Source organism: Manis pentadactyla, chromosome 15 (genome assembly GCF_030020395.1).
Source record: "Manis pentadactyla isolate mManPen7 chromosome 15, mManPen7.hap1, whole genome shotgun sequence".
Classification (NCBI taxonomy): domain Eukaryota; kingdom Metazoa; phylum Chordata; class Mammalia; order Pholidota; family Manidae; genus Manis; species Manis pentadactyla.
The window spans coordinates 5,759,433-5,779,589 of NC_080033.1; the positions used below are offsets into that span (position 1 = coordinate 5,759,433).

The window sequence follows — 20,157 nt, forward strand, 5'->3', positions numbered from 1 at the left end:
CTCAAGCACCCATTCCTCCTTGAAAGCTCTCCAACCCCCAGGCTGGGTCAGCATCCGTTATGGTTACTCTCAAGGCAGTTTGTAACAGGCCTTTGTATGATTATCTACTGCCCTGTCTCATTTTTCCAGCTGTGAATTATCTGTTTTTATCCAGCATGGTTTCCCCCCAGGGATTAGCTCATGACTGGTATATAGCAGAATATGCTCAGAAAAAGGCTTGTTGAATGACTGACTGAGGCCATGCCTTCAGATGCTGCTATAGAGGCCCAGAGGAGGGAACTGTTAACTTGCCTGGGGAGTGGAGAAGTCCTCGCAGAGGGGGGACATACGAGCCAGACCTTGATTGATGAGCCAGGTTCTTCACACGGGAAAGATCAAGCACATTCAGACACATCTGAAGGTAGAGGGTGAAAGGCCTTTTGAGAAGACCCTGGCTTGTTCTGTGTGGGCAGAGCATCAGCTCACTGGAGATAAGGCTGGAAGATTGGTTGGGACCAGCTTTTGAAGGGTTTTACATACTGTGTTACAAAACTTAACACATAACCCTGGAGGCAGCCAGCGCCACTGAAGACTTAAGAAACAAAGACAAGGGACTGGCATTTCCCGAAGTGCATTTTGAGGTAATAGCGTTGGCAGTAAGTGGCTGATGAGTTAGATGATACAGTTACTGGAAGCATGGACAGCAGACACAAATAAATTCAAAAAATAAATAGGAAGAGGCTTAACTGAGGCAATGGCTGGGGGATGGAAGAGAGGGGTTTGGAAGAAGCTGAATAGACAAGTCTTGGCTAATGAATTGAATATTTTATTTTAAACCCAATCGTCCAAAATACTAAGCCTGTTTACATTGTGAGATACAGTGTTGAGGCTGGTTTCCATCCTGAAACTAGAATCTGAGTGTGAGCGGTTATTCTGGAGGCAATCCCAGAAAGCCCCTGCCAGGAGGGAGGAAAGTGACATAGGAAAGCGACAGAAGCCAACACAGGGTGCGTGAATGAGCAGGTTACCACATGGACAAACGGAATCCAAGCGCCCAGGAGGCCCTAGAAAGGCAGTATGGAACAAATCTCAGAGTTGTCCACCCAAGGAGTGAAGAAATGGGTATGTATCACTAAGTTTTCTGCATGATTGGCTAGGGGCTGTCCCTGGAAGTGTTAATGTCCTGGCCCTTCCAGCCTGCCCCGTGTACCTGGGCAGAGAGAACCCCCAGGCTGAGAACTTCGGATGCTCTCAGTAGGAAGCCATCCTCTGGTACAGGAGATGGTGAGCTCAGAGGGGATATGAGTTTGAAACTGATAACATCTGCAATATATGGTACTGTTTTGGGGTGTATCTACTGTTGGAGATACTTTAGGTATGTTCTGTAATTTGAATCTCAGAATAACTTTACTAGGGAGGCATTATTATTCCCACTTCACAGAAGAGGAAACTGAGTTTTAACATGGTAAATTATCATGCTCAGAGGGACAGAGTGAATGTGGTGAGAACCAAAACCAACTCCAAATAGACGCTCCTACCATCTCACCACGCATATTTATTTGGATAAGCCAAACCACTTCTTCCCCTGGTTGATAATACTCTGTGGCATTTTTTATGTTGTCTGCCCCACCTTTGCCTGGATTCTGAGGGTTTGTTTCCCTTTAGCATCAGAAAAGTAAATCCACATTGCAGTCAGCACACAACATGTTTTAATAAAAAGTGTTTACCTTATAGTATATTACAGGCGATCTAATTACTCCTCCAAGGGAATCTTCTGGCTGCTGACAAACTCCAGAGTGTAATTGGTATGCGCTGATTGTCACAACAACTGAGAAAAACCACACCACAGTCTGTGCTGTCTCGGAAGGAACACCTTCCTGGGAGTCCCAGACACCACCATTTGGGTTGTTAAGTGTTCCCAAATCTGCTCCTCTCTGGTGCAGTGTGGGGCAGGAGCCGTGCTGGAAGGCATCTCCACAAATAAACACAATCAATCTATTTTCAATTTATAAAATTGATTGCTTGGACATGCATTCACTCAGAGCCTCGGTTTGAAACAGCTTACACTGAAGGGCAGCGTGAAACAGTGGCCCCTGCTGGTGAAACCTGGCATTCCAGCTTAGCTCTATTAACTTGCACATAGCCTGGGAGCAGGTTTGTGTGCCCTTGGGAAGAGTGTAGAAGGTCAAATTCAGGAACCCCTCAAGGTACTGGCCATCTGAGGGGAGTGTCACACAGCAGAGGTGAGGTCTTTAAATAAGAATATGTGAGAAAAGATGTTAGTATGATTTTTTGGAGTGGTTTTCTAAATAACTTGGAATGGTTCAGTAGCTTTCCAGAGAAATGTTACCTTTGGGCAAGTGGTTTATGTCTTCAACCATATCCTTTACTATTTCTTCTATTGCATTTTCCTTAACAATTAGATCCGTTTATTATACATGTATTATAGTATTTAATATGCAAAACAATCCTGTGCTGTAGATACTATTATCCCTATTTTATGCAGGAGGAAATTTAATAGAAACTGAGTAACTTTCTTAAGGTCACCATCTGAATCTCTGGCAGAGCTGGGGTTTGAAATGGGAGCCATTTTGACTCTCGAATGTGGATTCTTAACCACTATTCTATAATGTCTATGGTTTGATATGCTGTTATGTGTTTTAAAAATTTAAGAATAGGTCAAGAGGAAAGAGGCAAATTTAGAGGGTCAGTAATGAAGAAAGGTAGTAGATTCTGGCCATTGAAAGAACTTAGTGAAACCCAAGGGATCATGTGAAGGGTGTGTGCCTTAACTTCTTATAGCTTGGACTGATGTAATTTCAAGGATAATGGAGCATGATTGCCATGAGCAGAGCATTATCTTCAGAGAAGTCCTGGATAGTCATGTGTGGCCCTTCTTGTAAGTAGTAGAATGTAGTTCCTATTTATATCTTGCAGGACCAGTCATAGGCAGTTAACTCTAGATGTGTCAGAGGGAAAAAAAGTGAACTGACATTTATCCATCACCTCTTGAGTGCTGACCTTGTGCTATTGCTAAGTAGTGGAGATAGAATGGTGAATAAGACAAACCTATTCCCAGTCCTAAAGAAGGTAGCATTCTAACCAAGGAGACATATAAGGGGTTAGCTTGGGTTCCCTAGAAGCAAACCCTTCTTAATTGAAATATTTAAGAGCAAACGGCTTATTTGAGTGGTGAATCCAGCAAGTAGGGGCCTGTGGGGGAAATGAGACAGCCAAGGAAAGGGTCCCTACAAGGTGTAGCGTCTAGCAGGTCATCGTTCCCATTAACTCAGTTTATATCCTGCGGAAGAGCTCTAGATGACAGTGTAGAACACCCCTCAAAGGCATCCTATTCAAGAGGCAGTGTAGTGTCCACCAACTCTTGTCAGTCATTGGTCAAGGGCTGTTTCTGGGGGTCTACTAACCGTCTACCCTTTCTGGTCTGCCCTGTATGTGGGCTGATTGAGGATTAGCAGCTAGACCAAGCTCTCCCCAGAGAGGTGCAGGTGTTTCTGTTTAAAGCCATTGCACCCTTGCTCACAGCAATGGTGAGTTCCAAGAGCGTGTGGGTGGGGCATCGGCAGCATCCACTACAGATATTAAACCAAAAACAGAAAACAAAACAAAAATCACATAAGTAACTAATCATTTACCAATATGATAAGCTCCGTAAGGATGAAATATAAAGTGCTATCTAGGTCAGAGAAGGCTTTGGTATGCAAGTGAGAGTAAAGTATTAGATTCAGCTATGAAAAACAAAAAACCTGAAGTAGGAAGTGCCTTAAGAAGACAGAATATGTAAGGGTGGTATTGAGTCCCACAAAGTCATCAAGGATCCATGTTCCTTCCAGCTCTGTACTTCAACTAGATGAAGGATAGGCCCTCATTCTCACAGCTCAAGATACAGCCCTCACGTCCTCATTCCAGGTAGCATGATGGAGATGAATGGGAGGAGGAGAAGGGTCCTTAGCTTTAACTACACTGCGGGAGTCGGCCCCAGTACATCTACTTACCTCTTATTGGCCAGAGCCTTGCAACATGGCTGTTACAAAGGACACTGGGAAATGTAGTTTTTTCTTAGTTAAGTGGCACTCTCCCAGGTAAAGGTCAGGGTTCTACAATGTATGGTGAAGAGCAGAGATAATACTGGAAGGTATGGCAGTGGTGTAAAGCAGATGCTGCTGAAGGGCTTAAACGAAGGATAGGATGTGTGGAGGATGGAGGCTAGTCCCCATGCCTCCTGAGAGCAGAGCTCTAAGACCCCAGCACTTAGTGCTGCTCTCAATTCCTTTAGGAGAACATTTCACCCTCTTGGTTTTTTCTCTTCATGGGAATTAAGTGGTAATTTTATAATGGAGGTTAATGGGAAAACCCACTTCTCTGTCCAGAACCAAAAGATGCTCATCATAAGAAACTGAAAATCATTTTAGCTCTTTATGAAACTGACATGTACAAATAGAATCAGAAACATTTCACCTACTCTTACTCGTTTATTCATTTAAGGTTTATCTGTTAGTAGTTGTTACCCCTGGAGAGATGATCTTATGAATTGTTCAGTAACGTTTGGTAAACATGGTCGCCGAGTGAGGAGGAGAATATACTGCATAAGATTGAGTAAGGAATTTCAATAAAGTAATTTATGTTCTGAAACCTTGCTTCTGCTTAAAGATGATTTCTGAGTGGTTTCTTTCACCCCTTCCCCTGAATATGATTACCTGGGCTTTTCCCTCAGGGTGAGGCTGTTTGGTTTCTTGTGTGAATCATTGCTACAATGGTGGTGTTTGCTTCTTTCAAATGCTGCGGACGGCAGTTTACCCCAAAGTACTTTGCTATAGATCATCATGAATAATGGGAATGGGGTGGCGATGTAAAATTCAGATTCAGAAATGAGCAAAAGCATTTATTCCTCAGAGGGAGTCCACGGGAAGCCAGAAAGGAGGAACATTCCCTCCCCTACCACATCATCACCATTTTTTTCCCTTACAAACTGTGAGCATCCTACTATCATAAATCAGGAGGAAATCACCCTCCAGCTAACTCAATCTCTTTTCCCTGATGTCTCTTGTTGGGGCTAAGAGCTGATTTCCCTGAGAGTTTTGTCTGCTTTATTATTTTGCTGGCCTATATCCAGTTGGTCGAGGCTTTCTCAGAGTAACGACTGTGGGAAGCTACGAGACCTTGAATGCAAACTGCAAATGCTAATAATGAGAAAGGCACATTTTGCCTTTTCTGTTCTGAGACTAGAAGGCACAAACCCCAGGAGATGGGAAAAGCTCTTCCAGGGGACAGGCATCTGACCCTACTCCATTCAAGATGCCTCTCCTCTTCACAAAGGTGAGGTACTTTGCAGAAAGTAAGTGGGCAAGAAGGGATGTGCATCCATAATCCATCCACCCAGTTCCTGTATTCTTACTATGCAATAAACAAAATGGAAGGAACACATACCTTGTTTCCAAAACTTGTTCAGATTCTAATTTTCCATTTACTAGCTATGTGGCTTTTAGGCTCCAAGATGGTAAGAGAGTTGCCCAATTAAAGGGTAATCAGAAGACCTAGGTTTCAGGCATGCTGTGAAAAACTGCATGAGATACCATGCCAAACTCTTGCAGATATTATTTCCCCAAGTTGGTGAATGGACAATAATTCCCTTTCTGCTTCCCTCATGAGTAAGGCCTGGTACACATCCTGAGAGGGAGACAGACACATAAACAACTTGGCAAAGTATCCCAGGGAGACAGAACAGTGTAGACAGAGGAGTAGTACATAGGCTCTAAAGTCCAGTGGGCTACGGTCCAGTCCTGGCTTGAGCTGTGTAACCACAGGCTAATTCTTTAATCTTTTACTGTTGTTTTATTTTCTAATTTGTAAGATGTGGGTATTGATGACACATGCCTTATAAATTTGTAGGGGAAATTTAAAATATGTAATCCAAATAAAAGTCTATGCTTGGAAAAATTACCCTTTATATGTTACTTTATATGTTTTACTCATGTTTGTATGTCTTTACAGTTTACTGCCTTTGTCATAGCACTTAATATTTCAGCAGCTGTGTTTAATTTGAAAACTTTAGAGTTCAAATCCAGGCTTTTCCAAAGCATGTTCAATAGAACAGTAGTTTCTTGGGATATTGATTGATGCTAGGACAAAAGGGAGTTCTATGGTCAAGTTTTCTTGGGATACTCCAGGTCAGGTGCAATTTAAGTTTCCTTTAATGCAGGGCCTTTAAAAGCCTTGTGCAAATATGACAATTGAATCTCTAAATGGGGATACGGAATGCAACATCACCCAGACTGGCTTGACCTCCAACCCTTTGCCCTTGAAGTCCACAAGACTAGTATTCTACAGGATATCTTTTGGGGAAAACTGCTCTAAACAAATCAATAGATAACTGTCTCTGAGTGTCTGCTCAGAGCTGGGCATTGTGGGGGAAACAAAAGGAGGAAATGGCATGAGTTGTGGGCCTAGGGACTTACTTAAGGGAAAATAAAACTGCAAACAGTTTTGAGAAGTCTTAAACACTAAATTGGGGCCCAGGAAGATTATGAAACAAAATAGGTCTGATGTAGAGCACAGTAGAGAGTGGTGGGGACTGTGACAAACAGGTGTACAGGTGGTTGTTCTACAGGGAGTATCAACTGACCTTCAATCCATCATTGCCATGTGAGAACATGTGCTCAGGGTTGCCAGGTCTTCCAAATGTTCAAGAGAAGCCAGAAATCTGGATTTTTATGTGAAATCTCCCAAAATTTCAAAATCCTGATAAATATTGCATAGGATGAACAAAACATGTATGTTAGCCAAATTTAGCCCATGTGGCACCAATTATAATTTTTGCCCTTATCCAGGGGGTGATTTTGTGCCCCTCCCCACCCCCACCCCAGCCTGATATTTGGCAACATTCAGAGACTTGTGGGGTTATCACAACTGCTGCTACAGAAAACTAATGGGTAGAGGGTAAGGATGCTGCTAGATACCCTAAAATGTACAGAGAAGCCCCCACAACAAAGAGTTATCCAGCCCCAGATGTCAGTACTGCTGAAGCTGAGAAATCCTGCTCTGAGCCCTGGATCCTTAAATCCCAAGGGCAAGGAGGCCTGTGGTTCTGACTTGCACACGTGTGACTTTGGAAATGTCCTTGTTCCAGTTGGTAAAAGGAGAGAATTGGACTAATTGATGCTCAGGGGACTTTCCATCTCAGGGGCTGAGATCACATCAGTCGTCCATGTTGGCAATGGCCTAGCACAGGGCTCTCTCTGCAGAAAGGACATTGATCAGAAATGATAGTTACTGAAATGACAACACCCACTAAGGGAACGTTTCCAACCCGGAATACGGTTTGTCCTTCTGATGAGTTCAGAAGCCGGGTTTCATGCAGGTCTCACTCCAGACACTTGAATAAATTTGGAGCTGATTTTAGAAGCCTACTAAATCATCCTGGGCAAATATGTTCTAGAGACTGTTCATATTTTGTTGAGGGGAAAAATCAAAAGGCACACTTTGATGTAATACACTACTGCCTTCCATACAGAGACAGAGTGAAATCGATTTGGAGGTTTGGCATCTCATGAGCCTGTTTATCTCAGTGGTCATCACAGACAAAGTTGAGTGTGTGTGTGTGTGTGTGTGTGAGTGTGTGTGTGTGTGTGTGTGTGTGTGTGTGTGTGTGTGTGTGTGGAGTGTGTGTATGTGTGCTCACAGTGGCAGTGAGGCAGACTGCAGGACAAGGTGATGAGGGGGTTTGATCCTTTAACCAGGATAAGCAATGACAGAGGAAAACAGGGCAGCAGTAAATGAAAGTAACAAAAACTGCACATTCCTGCGGGTGTCTGCTCAGACCCACCTCCGGGCAGGGGGAGTCACTCGCTGCTCAGGCTGCCCTTGTGCGGCTTCATTCCTCCTAGTCCTTGACATGCTGCAGGGCTTCTCAAGTGGGGATCAGTGGCCTTCTGCAATCCTGGAGAGGTAGAGGCAGGAATGTTGTTTAGGCTTCTGGGCAGTGACCCCATTCTCCCTGCAAGAGGAGGTTGTGGCCTTTGGGGCACTGGGTTCATTCTGCGACCAGGAGACAGGCATTTGCCACATTTGCTTTAGCAGCAGCGTGTAGAGTGTTAGGGTAAGTTCTTCTGGAATGGTGATACAAGCTTAAGGACATAAGGGCAGTGGCAAAGCACAGCCCCGTGCTGTGTGAACAGTATTGTCAGCCCCTGTTAGGGCCTCTGGGACCCAGAGGAGCTGCACCAGACACCAAAGCCGCCCCTCTGGGAAGCGTTCCCTCTTGCAAGGGCATCCTGTACCCTTAGATCATCACGTTGGGAGGTCAATCTAATGGTATGGCAGGAATATACGTGAATGCGCACAACCCTGCTGGTCCCTAATGCACATGATATGCAGGCACAATGCTGACTGATGTGTGGGTGTCTTGGTTAAGGATTCCCTTAAAGCAGACCCTGAGACTAGGGTTTGAATCCAAGCAGTTTATTTGGGAGAAGATCCCAGGAAATACATGTAGTGGAGTGAGAAAGTTAGATGGGGATTGCAAAGAAGCAGCAAGAGGGTGTATTTTCAAGTAAGTGGCACCTGGGGCCCATTCCCACTGGGAATTAGGGAAGACAGGGTAGAACATGCTTTTGGAGCATGTTGTAAATGGGCAGTGACAAAGCTGAGGTGTTTTTGCACCAATAATTACCTTCTATGATTTACTGAAGGCTGCTTGCTTTCAAGAGCGTTCACTTTTAGGAATGTCTGGCTTGCCCTGCTTGCTGGCAAAACAGGTTCCCATTGCAAAAGCCCTGTGGCAGAAAGCAGCAGGTATTCACAGCCAGAAGCTTTGGGAGTGCAGAGGTGGGTGCTTAGGGCATATGGGCTGGGCAGCACGGCACCTGCCGCAGCACATTGATTTAGACTATTATTATCATCTTACTACTGATAGGAATGCAAGCCAACCAGAAGGTCCTGATGTTTATAGCTCTTACGAACAACTCCAAAAAAAGCAAAACATGCTTGCATACTACATTTTTGAGCAGTAAAAGGAATGAAAGTAAAAAAAAACAACAACGGGCTGGGATTGTTTGATCAAACAAAATCAAGCCTTGCAATGCCATATGCTACAAGGGGCAGGTCATTTTGAATCCAGATTCCAGTAACGTCTTGCGATCACTAGACTTCTCCCTGCCTTTCTATATTCCAGCTGCTGCAAAGAGTCAGCCCTGCAGCTATGAGGTCATTTGGTCATGTGACATAGTGCCTCGTTTCCTCCTAAGTCTTTTATCAGTCAGGGTTCTTCCTTGAAACTGGCTGCTTTAACCATAAAGGGAAGGAACTAACTGGAAGGATGTGCGGCAGTTCACAGGGTCCCTGGGAAGTCTGCAGAATCAGGCTTTGGAGACCTGCTTGAATGACAGAGGTTGAGAAGCAGCCGCACCCCAGCTGAGATCATGCCAGGAACCTGTCTGGTGAGGGCACCACTCTTACCGATTTGGCAAACGGGGGACCCTTTACTTCTGCTACCACCACCCCCAGTAGGCAGTGGGAACCGCTGCGGCTCCACCACCCTGTCGCCGCTAAGTCTTGCCATTGCTGCCCCTTCAGTTGCCCAAAGCAGAACCTATTCTGTGCTTCCTTGCTTCAAGGCCCAGGGCAGGTGTGATCTGATTACAGGAGCTTGGACCATAGTCAGCATCCTCACAGGGGGGGAGGCTGCCAAAGCAAGGATCTTGTACCATCAGGTTCTTGAGTGGGATTCGGGTCTTGCCTACTCTGGGGTTCAAGGTGGGGTATTCCCCAGGCATAGAAAGAAGGCTCAGGGGTTGGGCAGCCAAAACCGTGACTGATACCTACTATGGTCTTTCCCTTCTCTTTTCTCATTAGTGTGTCACAACGAAAGAGGGGAAGGAAAACTTAGTGGGCTGGCAGCAGTCCACTGAAAGTATCCCAAAAGACTATTAAAGTGGTCAAATGAAAAAACTAATATTTTAAAGTTCCCCAAATAAGGAAATGGGAGGTGCTGAATACATGAGGGGAACATAGTCTTGTCTCTCCATGCCTCTTTCTACATCTCACCCTAAAAGGCAAGGGTTATGTCTTATTTATTTCTTTGTGCATGAGACTAGGCATTGAATGCATGCTTAAAGGCATAAAAGGAGGTGGCAAGGGAGGGTAGGAATAGTTTCTATTAGGTCTTCAGCTCTTGAACATGACTGGGGCATTGTGCAAGCAAAGCCAGAAGACTACTGCAATTTTTAGAATAGAGCAGAAAAGAATTCCAGGTACTGTGAGAAAAGGGACTAAGAAATGGTATTTTGAAGGCTAGTGAATCTCAGCTGTGCTTTGAAGAAAGAACTCATGGGTATAAAACCAAGAAAGCAAAATATTTATAAGAATACTGAGTGTTCTACATGAACAAGTACTAGAGGAACATTCAAGGGTAACTTGGCTTTCCACAGTTCCTGCCCTGGAAATAAAACAAAAAAATTATTAGTCAAGCCCCTTGGACAGCAGCACTCACTGACTTCAGTTAATACTTAGAGCTTCTTTGGAGGAAAATGAAGGTTTTATTCATTTTATTAAAATATTCTAGGGTCCCAGGTAAATTTACTTTACCAACTTTTCTCTAATTATGTAAAAATAAACTTTTTCCCATAATAGCAGTATTGGACACAGATGGGCTGCATAATCTATGTAAGATTTTTCTATCTGTATTCTCGGCATCTGGGTATTAACTTGGGATTTCATGGAACAGCATATGCTCAGAAGTGAAAGTCATTTTCAGACAGACACAGCTCAAGTGAAAATACCCTCTCTATTCACGGAGAAGGCCCAAGACAATCTGCACAGGGCAGTGATTTATTTAGGAATGTTCCAGTTGATAAGCAACTGAAAAAATAAGCTCAAATAAATATCAGTTTAAATGCTGACCTCCTCTCTTTTGCCAGTAAATTTAAGAAGTATGTGAGGAGTGTGTGTGTGTGTGTCTTCGAATGCTACAGTCCAGGGTGATTGTCAGTATAGGGCAAAGGACCCACATGGCGTGTTTGGGAAGTGTAAAGTGGTACAAACATTTGACAGGGGAATCGGTGCATGTGAAACCAAAGACTTGAGGAGATGTAAACTTTTGACTCAGCAATTCCTTTTTTAGAAATCAGTAAGGATATATGCAGGTATTACCGCTCTAAGCATTAATTCTGATGCCCCAGGCCTGCAAACCTAAGCTTTCATAACCTGAGTAGGATAAGAGGTTTGCTTTTCATATCCACAAAATTGAAAATCATGGGATCTTTGAAAATATTATTGACGGAAGACTATTTTAAGCAGGTTTTCAGAGCACCCGGGTAAGTGACGCCGCACATATGCATGTGTACTTGATGTTAAGAAGACCTGGGAAGGTCCTCGTGGTGATCATCCCTGGTTGCTGCTTTTATGAATATCCTGAAAATTTTATTCTTCATGCGCATCTGTACTTTCTAATTTTTCTACAATTAACATGTTTTTTATACGAGCATTTTAAGTGACCTTGTTTTAAGAAAAAAAATAATAACTGCCAGCATCCATCTTCCCTTCTAGCTTTACTGATGAGAGAAGAAAGAGGTAATTTTTCATAAGAGGAGAGCCACATGGTGTATGATGTTTTATATACATGATCTCATAAATTGACACAGTATCTTGTGAAGGAGAAAGTACTTTTATCTTAATTTTACCTCTGTTTACAAGAAACCGAGGCGCACACCACCAGGACGCGGGGACTCCTCCCCTCCCCCGCTCTTCACTCTGCGTCCCAGCCTCAGACTGACTTTGAGGGGCCAGGATTCCTTCTGGGAAGTGGGGGAAACAAAATCTCAGTCTGTCACACTTGAAATACCCAACAAATATTTGCCCTTGGGGTGGGATTATTTCTCTCCGTTCTCCTCTTCCTGGGACAGAGAATGTTCCAAGTCCAGGAAAGCAGGCAGGATTTGGTGACAGGACGTGAGGTGGAGAAAGAGACACTCTCTGGAGTGGCACAGAGGGAAGGTCACAAGTGACAGTGTAGAGCCCAGCTGCCATGTAGGTGCTGTGCCGGCAGGTCCACCACGAACCTGCACCTGCTTTCCCAGGGAGCCAGCCAGGAGAAACTGAATGAATGAATGAATAAGTGAGATGAGCTTTCCCATGGTGCGCAGAGCTAAAGGATTAGAGACTCCAAGGGCAATGGATGGAAGGAGTAGAGAGAATTTCCCAAAGGAGGAAAGTATTTTTTAACCTTCTAACTGCAAAATAGGTGGCACTAAGGCATGACCTCAGATATCTAGATGGAGGGTCCCATCTCTATTCAGTTGGAACCAAATTGAAGAAGTAGGGGAGCCACTGGCTCTAGGGTTGGTATGGGCTGGGTGGTTCAACTCAAACCCAGCAGGAAGGACCGTTTGGCACACGTCAGACCTTGTCTCATGTTGACCCTGAGCGTGTAAGTGACCGGCTGACGTTGGATTGCATAACATTGGATGGTATCACTCCTCCCTTCTTGTCCTTATTGATTTCACTTTATTTAACATGCTTCCAAAAAGCATGTTAGAAAAGCCAAAACTACCCAAAAAGCCAGAGAAAAGTGACTCCCTTTGCACCCCTTCCACCCTATTCCTCCTACCCACCCCTTGTAGGCACCACGTTCATTGTTTTTTGGAGTACCCGTTGTGTGTCCTTTGGAAAGATTAGTGCATATACATATACACTTTCTTTTCCCCTCTTTGAGCCCAAGAGGCAGTGTTCCCTGGGTGCCTTTCTGCTCTTCGCTCTCTTCACCAGTCTCCCCTGGAAACCATTCCAGGTCACAGAGCTCTTCCTCATTTTTTTTATAGCCGCTTAGTAACGCATTGTGTGTGTGTGTACCAGAGTTTATTCTCACCCATTTAAATTCAGTTTTTAAAATAGAATAAAACACATCCATTAGCTCTGAGCCCATCATCTCTGACCTGCACGTTTGCATGAGTAGAAATGTCCCGCAGGGAGGGGGCAGGTTCCGGGGTTGGGAGACTGGGGAGGCAGCAGCACCCAGCGCTCGGATGGGCACCGAGAACCTCTCCCAGCCCAGAGGGGGCGGAGCCGTCCGCCAGTGACTGGGCCCCGCGCCGCACTCCCTCACCGCCCCCCGCAGGGGCGACGGACAGCAGAGCCAAGCGGCCCAGGGCCCCACACGTCTAAGAGGCAGACACGGCATTCAAGCCCAGGCCGGTCTGAGTAAAACCGCACTCTCTGACTAGAAAACAGGAAGAACTTTCCTTTTTCTGGCTCCTATATGGACCGATTGGGGACTTCGGATAAGATGCTACAATGTTGTAGGAATGAGGAGAACCTTCTAGATGGGAAAAGCGCTACTCCTACCACAGCCGTCAAGTGTAGACAAGACCTCGGGATCCGGATTGGCGGAGGAGTGAGATGAGCTGGACCAACACCGGACCAGATCCTGACTTTATTACAATGTGGCTTTGGGGTTATCGTGAATTCTTGCATTCATTTGGATTTCTGGAACTCATGCATCAGGATGTTATTTACTGCGACTGCATTTGGCATCTCAGTGAGTGCCTCGCTCCTGACCTCGTCCTGCCCTGCACTGCTTTACCTTAGCAGAGGGTTTCCCAAGGTGGGGAACACACAGAAGACACCGTTAGGTGGCACATTGTGGTGACATGAAATATCGCTGCTCTCTTCATGAGAAAGTTATTTTCCCTTTTCCCCATTCTTCTCCAAGCCTTCTGATCAGTTAGGGAGAAAGTATCAGGTTGGATGTTAGCAAATATTGGACATCTCTCTGCATCTTGCTATTGTGTTCTTTCCCTCAGAGGTTAGACTTTCGGCTCAAATACCCCGGAGGTGTGCTTGGTGTCTCCTGTTTGCCCTCCAGGCCACTCCCCCCCAGCGTCCACCCTGCTTTGTGTCCTGAAAGGCTGATCTCCATGAGGTCATAGGAAGACATCAACAGGCTCACCTGCCCACTAGTTTCTGGATTGTCTGAAGAATGGGAAAGTCCAGAAGGCAACGGAAAGGCTGGAGGAGGAGAGGGAGTTCAGTTCTGGGTTCCCCCGGTGTGGTTATGGTCCTTGCCTGTATGGTTCTATCCCTCTGACAAAGGCTACAACCCCACTAGGCAGCCCCTCTCCTGCAGACACTGCGCTGCCCATGTGTTCATAACCACTGCCTGCCCTAGTCTTTCCCACTGGGGCAGTGTTTCAGGAAAAATACAAGCTGTCTGGTTAAATTTTAATTTCAGATAATAACAAACAATCTTAGTACAAGTAGGTAGCAAATATTGCATGGAACCTACTTATACTAAAACAACTATTTGTTGTTTTCTGAAATTCAAATTTCCCTGGACCTCCTATGTTTTTATTTGCTAAATCTATCAAGCCTACCCTAAGTGGGTCATTGCTGCCCACATTGCTTGCCCCTTATTCATCCCCCTTAACTCTTGCTCATATCTTTGTTAATTGTTTCCCCATTTGAGGGGGCCGCCTGCTTCCCGATGAGTCCGGGACTCGCACTAGTAAGCACTAATACCTGGCTAGAATTTTATAGCCATGCTTTGTTTCTCATTTTGAGTTTATCTTCTCTTTGTGGCACGCAATATTGATTTTCCATCCATAGTAGTGAAATCTATTTTGCCTTTAAGATAAGGGTATTTAACTTTGGAAATGTTTGTAGAGGTGGAACATGGCTATGACAAAAATCTCAAAGATGGTGTAGGAGCCTACTGGCTTTTGAGAAAAAGGAGTTGAAAAGCATGGCGTGTGGAGTCAGACCATCTCTGGTTCAAATCCCAACCACACAGGGTTGTTGTGTTGTGAAGATTAAATGAGATCCTGAATGCAAAGTACCCAGCAGAGTATGGGGTGCTATTTATAGTGGGCCATGTTTACATATAAACAAGCTTGTGCACCCTCAGCCACCCAGAGAGGTAAAGTGACTCGGCCAGGGGCCCACAGCAAGCAGGAGAAGATCTGGGGTCGAGTGCAGGGACCTGGCCCCACGCCACGTGTGTTTCCATGACACCAAGGGCCTCCCAGTCATATGTGCAGAGGAGAGGCTGCACCCACTCTGGCCCTGATCTTTGCTTTGCAGTCTGTCTGGCCAGAGTGGTCAGTCCGCATGACTCTGGTTTTTTGGAATGCTGGAATGAAGGCCTTTGAGTCTGGCCAGGTTGATGTTTCAGAAGGAGATGTCCAAGACAAAATTTTCCTTGAGTTTCATAAACTCAGAGAAGGAAAGGAGTGGCGTCATGTACTCGTGGATGAAGGAGGGAAGGAAGGAGCTGAGGGAGATGTGAGGTGAGACTCAAGCTGCCGAGCTCTGGCTGTGCCCCACCCCATGGCTCCTGGACACACCTCACCGGCCGCCAGTTGCCTTCTTGGGGCAGCGTCTCCTCTCCTGGCTCCCACCACAGGAGGTTGGGTCTGGCCAGATCTCAGGTAACCTATGAAGTGCTGTTGCACTCTTCACAATTACTAACAAAGAACCTACTGCATGCAAAGCACATCATTCGGCACAGAGAAAGCCCCCAAGAATGAGCAAGAAGGAAAGAAGGCCCCCCTTTTCCCTAGTCAAGGACAGGGATAACAGCCAGTGAGACACTCCTGCAGCCACGGGCTCTCCTGGGAACTCACACACCTTTCCTCCCGTCCACACAGACATCCTGAGATGGGGACGCTGAGCCTCACACAGCCATGGTGTCATCACACATGTCCTGTTAACTCACCGATCCTCGTCACTTACACCAGAAAGAAGGTACTATCATTTCCTCAATTTACAGACGCGATGCTGAGACTTCCAGGGGTTTGTGGTTTGTGACTTGCCCAAACGTGCTAGATGCTGTGTGCTGCCACATGCTAGACTCATGACTGAGACTCAGAAATGTGGCCCCAGATCCTGGATTTTATCCCACCAGGGCCTGTGGGGCATGGCAGTTAAGGGATTTGCTTTTGCAGCTGCAAGAGGCAGACTGAGATTTAAATCCATACTCTTTTCTTTATACAGCAGTGTTTCTTAAGAAATTTAGTGTGTCACAGTCTTAGAACCTATGTTTCTGTTGAACTGAGTTAAAGTACCAGAAAAGTGCTATGGGAACTAGACAGGGAAGTGAGGGGGTGGGGTGGGGGAGAAAGATCAAAGATTGGTGTAATAAGACTTAACATTGAAGGATGGCCAGGATTTGGATAAGATGGTTGCGTGGAGCAGACATTACAGGACAGAGAACAATGTGGCCAAAGGTTGGAGGTGGGAGGGCAGTGTAAGGACACGATTGAAGACTGGTGGTGCCTCCTGTGCATGCCGATCTCAGCTGGCTCTGTTGGCAGGGTTCCTGGTGTGTGTCCATCTGGGGCCCATTCTTCAAGATTCTGTAGAGATCGTCCTTCTGATATTGGACTCTAGATTTCTCAATAGAGAGCCACCTATCTCGTGCATCTTCTGCACCTTTGGCTTTCAGTTTTCATGAGCAAAGGGTTTGCTGGGAGAGCTGAGGGCAGGCACAGGTTGCATGAATAGAGAGACAAATGTCCCGAACCCTACAGTACATTGTCTCTAACACACCTGCCTTTCCTGGGTTAGTGGTAGTCGGGACACACTTCCAGGGCCCAGCACTGACATCGCATTTGGCCCTGGAGGGACACATACCTGTTATAGGGTATGTGTCAATTAGATGACCAGCCAGCCACATTACCTTCCTTGGAAAGAAACAAGATTTTTTTTGGCAAAACACCCTATTGTGTTGGGCCTTTTATTTCTGGAGCGAGGAATGCATGGCTTTCATACTGGCTTCTCTGATGAGAGGACAGAGCTGAGGACTTTGCATATTTCTGACCTCTTTGCAAAGTGGGCCCTTCAAGAACGGTAAGCAAGTGAAGAACTGTCATTTGTACCATTTACAAAAAAGGCCTTCGCACTTTTGATCCTTAGTATAACTAACTGGAGGGACAGCTGTTGTTCACTGGTGTGGGGTCGAGCAAGTCATTGAGCTCTGTACACAGCTGAGGGCTCTGAGACTGGAGCTGGTTAGCAGGATTCAGGGAGGACAGTGAAGTAAGTACAGAACTTCCAGGGCTCAGTTCTGTACCTGTGCCATCGCATTGCTGTTTCGCTGGGGCTGTATCTCCTTCCCTTAAATTAGGTTCACATTACACTTCCACTGGCCCATTGGCCACTGTGTCGTCAGGGCTTACTTGTTATTTTCTATGTCACCACTGTGGCTGTGACCACTTCTCTGCTGCACTGAGGCATTTGTCCCCCTCTGTAAGTGGCCACACAGGGGGAGAAGGAGCTTAGTTCCTGACGGGAGCCAGTGCGGAATCATGCCTTCGAATTATTCCACCCAAGAGGTGAAGAGGCAGGGCTGTTAATACACCAAATTCCACCAGTCTTTTGTCGAGGACTGATGTGGGGGTGACATTACTTTTCTGGCACTTTCAACCTACCTACTGTGGATTTAGAAAAAGTCTTTAAGAGGAGAATTGGCTGTTGGACGTGGTCTGGAGCTCGCTGCAGTCGGTAGGGCCCCAGAGATACAGGAGGGACACCGACTGTGTCTGCCTTGCGGGTAGGGTGAGGGCAGGGTCAAGGGCAGCTCAGATTTCTGGGTTCAGCTACTGAGATAAGGAACATTGGAAAATGTTGCCAGGCCCTGGGAAGGCCAACAAGGTAGAGACCCTGCCTTCATGGAATTGACAGTCCTGCAACTAAGCTAATTAGTGACAACACCCAAGCTGTTGAGCAGAGAGCAGGCAACGGTCTCTGGTGCTGCTTGATCCCAATTCCAAGGGAATTGCCGAGCACATAAATCCTGATTAACTGAGTTTGTGCTGTGTCCCAACCCCTGGACAGTCAACAGTGGACTGCTTCCAGGTTAATCCTGAGACAGGGGAGAAGACAGCTGGTCCTCAAAATGGGAGGGTGTCCGGAGCAGGGGATATGCGTTTCCTAGGGATGGTGTGACACAGTGCTGTGAACTCGGTGGCTTTAAACAACAGAAACCCATTTCCTCACAGTTCTGGAGGCCGGAAGTCCAAGGTCAAGGAGCTGGCAGGGCCACTTCCCCTGAAACCCCCAGAGAAGGAGCCTCCTCACCTGCTCCAGCCCCTGGGGCTCCAGGTGCTCCTCGGCTTGTGGCCACATCGCCCCCACCTCTCTGCCTCTGTCTTCACGAGGACTTCTTCCCTGTATGTCTTAAGTCTCCCTCTTCCTTCATTTGTAAGGACGCCAGGCATTGGATTTAGGGTCCGCCCTAAACTCAGAATGATCTAATTTCAAGATGCTTAATTACGCTTGCAAAGACCCTGTTTCCAAGTAAAATCACATGCACAGGTACGGTGGGTTAGGACTTGGATGTATCTTTTTAGGGCCACTATTCTATTCACTATGGGGAGTTAAAATAGACTGATACGTGTTTGCAACAGGTTAGGAGCCCTCGCAAAACTATCTTCAGTGAAAGGGTATCTCGCGTGACCCTCCTTACCCCAGAATGACTCAGGAGACACGGGCCCACCCCAAGAGATTTTATCATCTGAAAGAGAAAACAGGCTGCCCCCAGAGAGAGTGGGCAACCGGCTCATTGGTGGTGATTGGATCTTAAGGGGTGGGGGTCTTAGCGCACCAGAATTTGCCTTCATTCAATTTATCATTTAGTCTGATGCTAGGCCATACAGATCTATAGTCAGAAAAAAAAGTAGGCCACTGCTCAGAATGCTTTATGGGCTCCACGGATGGAGCAGATTTAGCAGAAAAACTCCAGGCTTGTGAAAGGAGAGGAAATGAGCCCAGAGCAGAATCTGTTCACGAATTAGTAAAGAGACTCAAATGAATTAAGATGGTAGAAAATAACCAGAAGGAAAACTTCAGTTTCACATGTGAAATAAACAAAAGAGAGAGAACAAAAAAGGAAACAGAAGTACCATTGATGATCGTGATGTAAGGAATAAAGGCTTGAAGATATAAAATGAAAAATGCAGAGAGTTAGAGTCAAGGAAATACCAATCAGGCCTACACCTACAAAATAGAGATTTATGGACTTGAGTATGAGACCTTAAAAAAAGATCTTTGAGTTGCTTTAGGAAGTATTTCTTCTTCCATTTGTATCTAGTGAATCTCTGACCTGACAACTACTGCCTAGATCAAAGAGACATTTCCACCAATTATTGGCCAACTAACCTTTCAACTCTGACTTCTGGGACTTATTCATTAGCACAAAATGAGCAGAATAGCCCCCCAGTATATATTATCACCTGGCATAGTTCAAATTCTTTGGAATATCTAATAGACTTATCTCAAGTATTTAAGTACAACACAAGTCTAGATTGCTGGCCATCAAAGCAGAAGTCACCTTTGGGCTGGCCTTTGATCCCTGCTCTATTCACCAGAGGTCAGGGGAAGTCAGAATGCGGGGGCCTCATGGTGTGTGGCTCTGTCCCTTCCAGGAACGTGGATGGAATCAGCACAAAGACACACATCTATTAAGCAGATACGCGAGTATGCCGCGTCGAAGACAACCGGAGCAGGTGACGACCACTCCGGAGATTTTTATCAAAACCTTGCACTACTCTCTGATTAAAAAAATACTGGAAACAAGAAGAAGACTTGAGTTATATTTAATCATCCTATTGAAGGGGCGGAGTAATATTTCCCCATCTCAGTTCTTTAACAGGAAAGCTGGCACCATCAGCAGAGTTGTTAAATTACCAAGTACGTCAGGACTTCTATTTATTAATTGGCACATTCCATTTTAATTAAAATCATCCTAGCTAATTACTCATCTCACTGTGCGCAACACCAGCTGAATAAGCTGGAGGACATGATGAAGGTAAAAATACACTCCGCTCTCTCTCCAGTTTATTGAGTTTGTATGGCTTTCTCTTTCTTTTGTGGTGAATCCAGGGAAATGTAAATTCAACCTTTTATTCTTGCCTCTGTCCCCGTGAATAAGTGGATATAGCAGAGTGTGGGCTTTGAAATTCATACATGTCGGTTTGAATGTTGTCTCTGCCATTTGTGAACTGTGTGACCATGGGCAAATAATTAACTTCTCTGATCCTCAAGTTTACCTATATAAAGATGGGAATACTACTAGTATTCCCTGCAAAGATTTGGTGTGAGGGTTAAATGATGTAAAGTGAAAGACCAGGTATCTGAAAGGTTCTTAATGAGTGTTGGGCCCCATCACCACCA

The 20,157-nt window shown here is 45.5% G+C and overlaps 1 protein-coding gene across 1 annotated transcript in view; it reads right to left on the minus strand.

Moving 5' to 3' along the window:
• Positions 1–18,111, minus strand: part of LOC130681112 (uncharacterized) — a 100,944-nt gene extending 82,833 nt beyond the window's left edge. Inside the window, exons 1-2 of the mRNA XM_057493306.1 lie at positions 18,064–18,111; positions 12,924–13,148 (exon numbers count right to left, since the gene is read on the minus strand). Of these exons, the coding sequence (XP_057349289.1) occupies positions 12,924–13,148; positions 18,064–18,111 (273 nt within the window). The remainder of the gene's footprint in view (positions 1–12,923; positions 13,149–18,063) is intronic.
• Between the last annotated feature and the right edge of the window lie 2,046 nt (positions 18,112–20,157).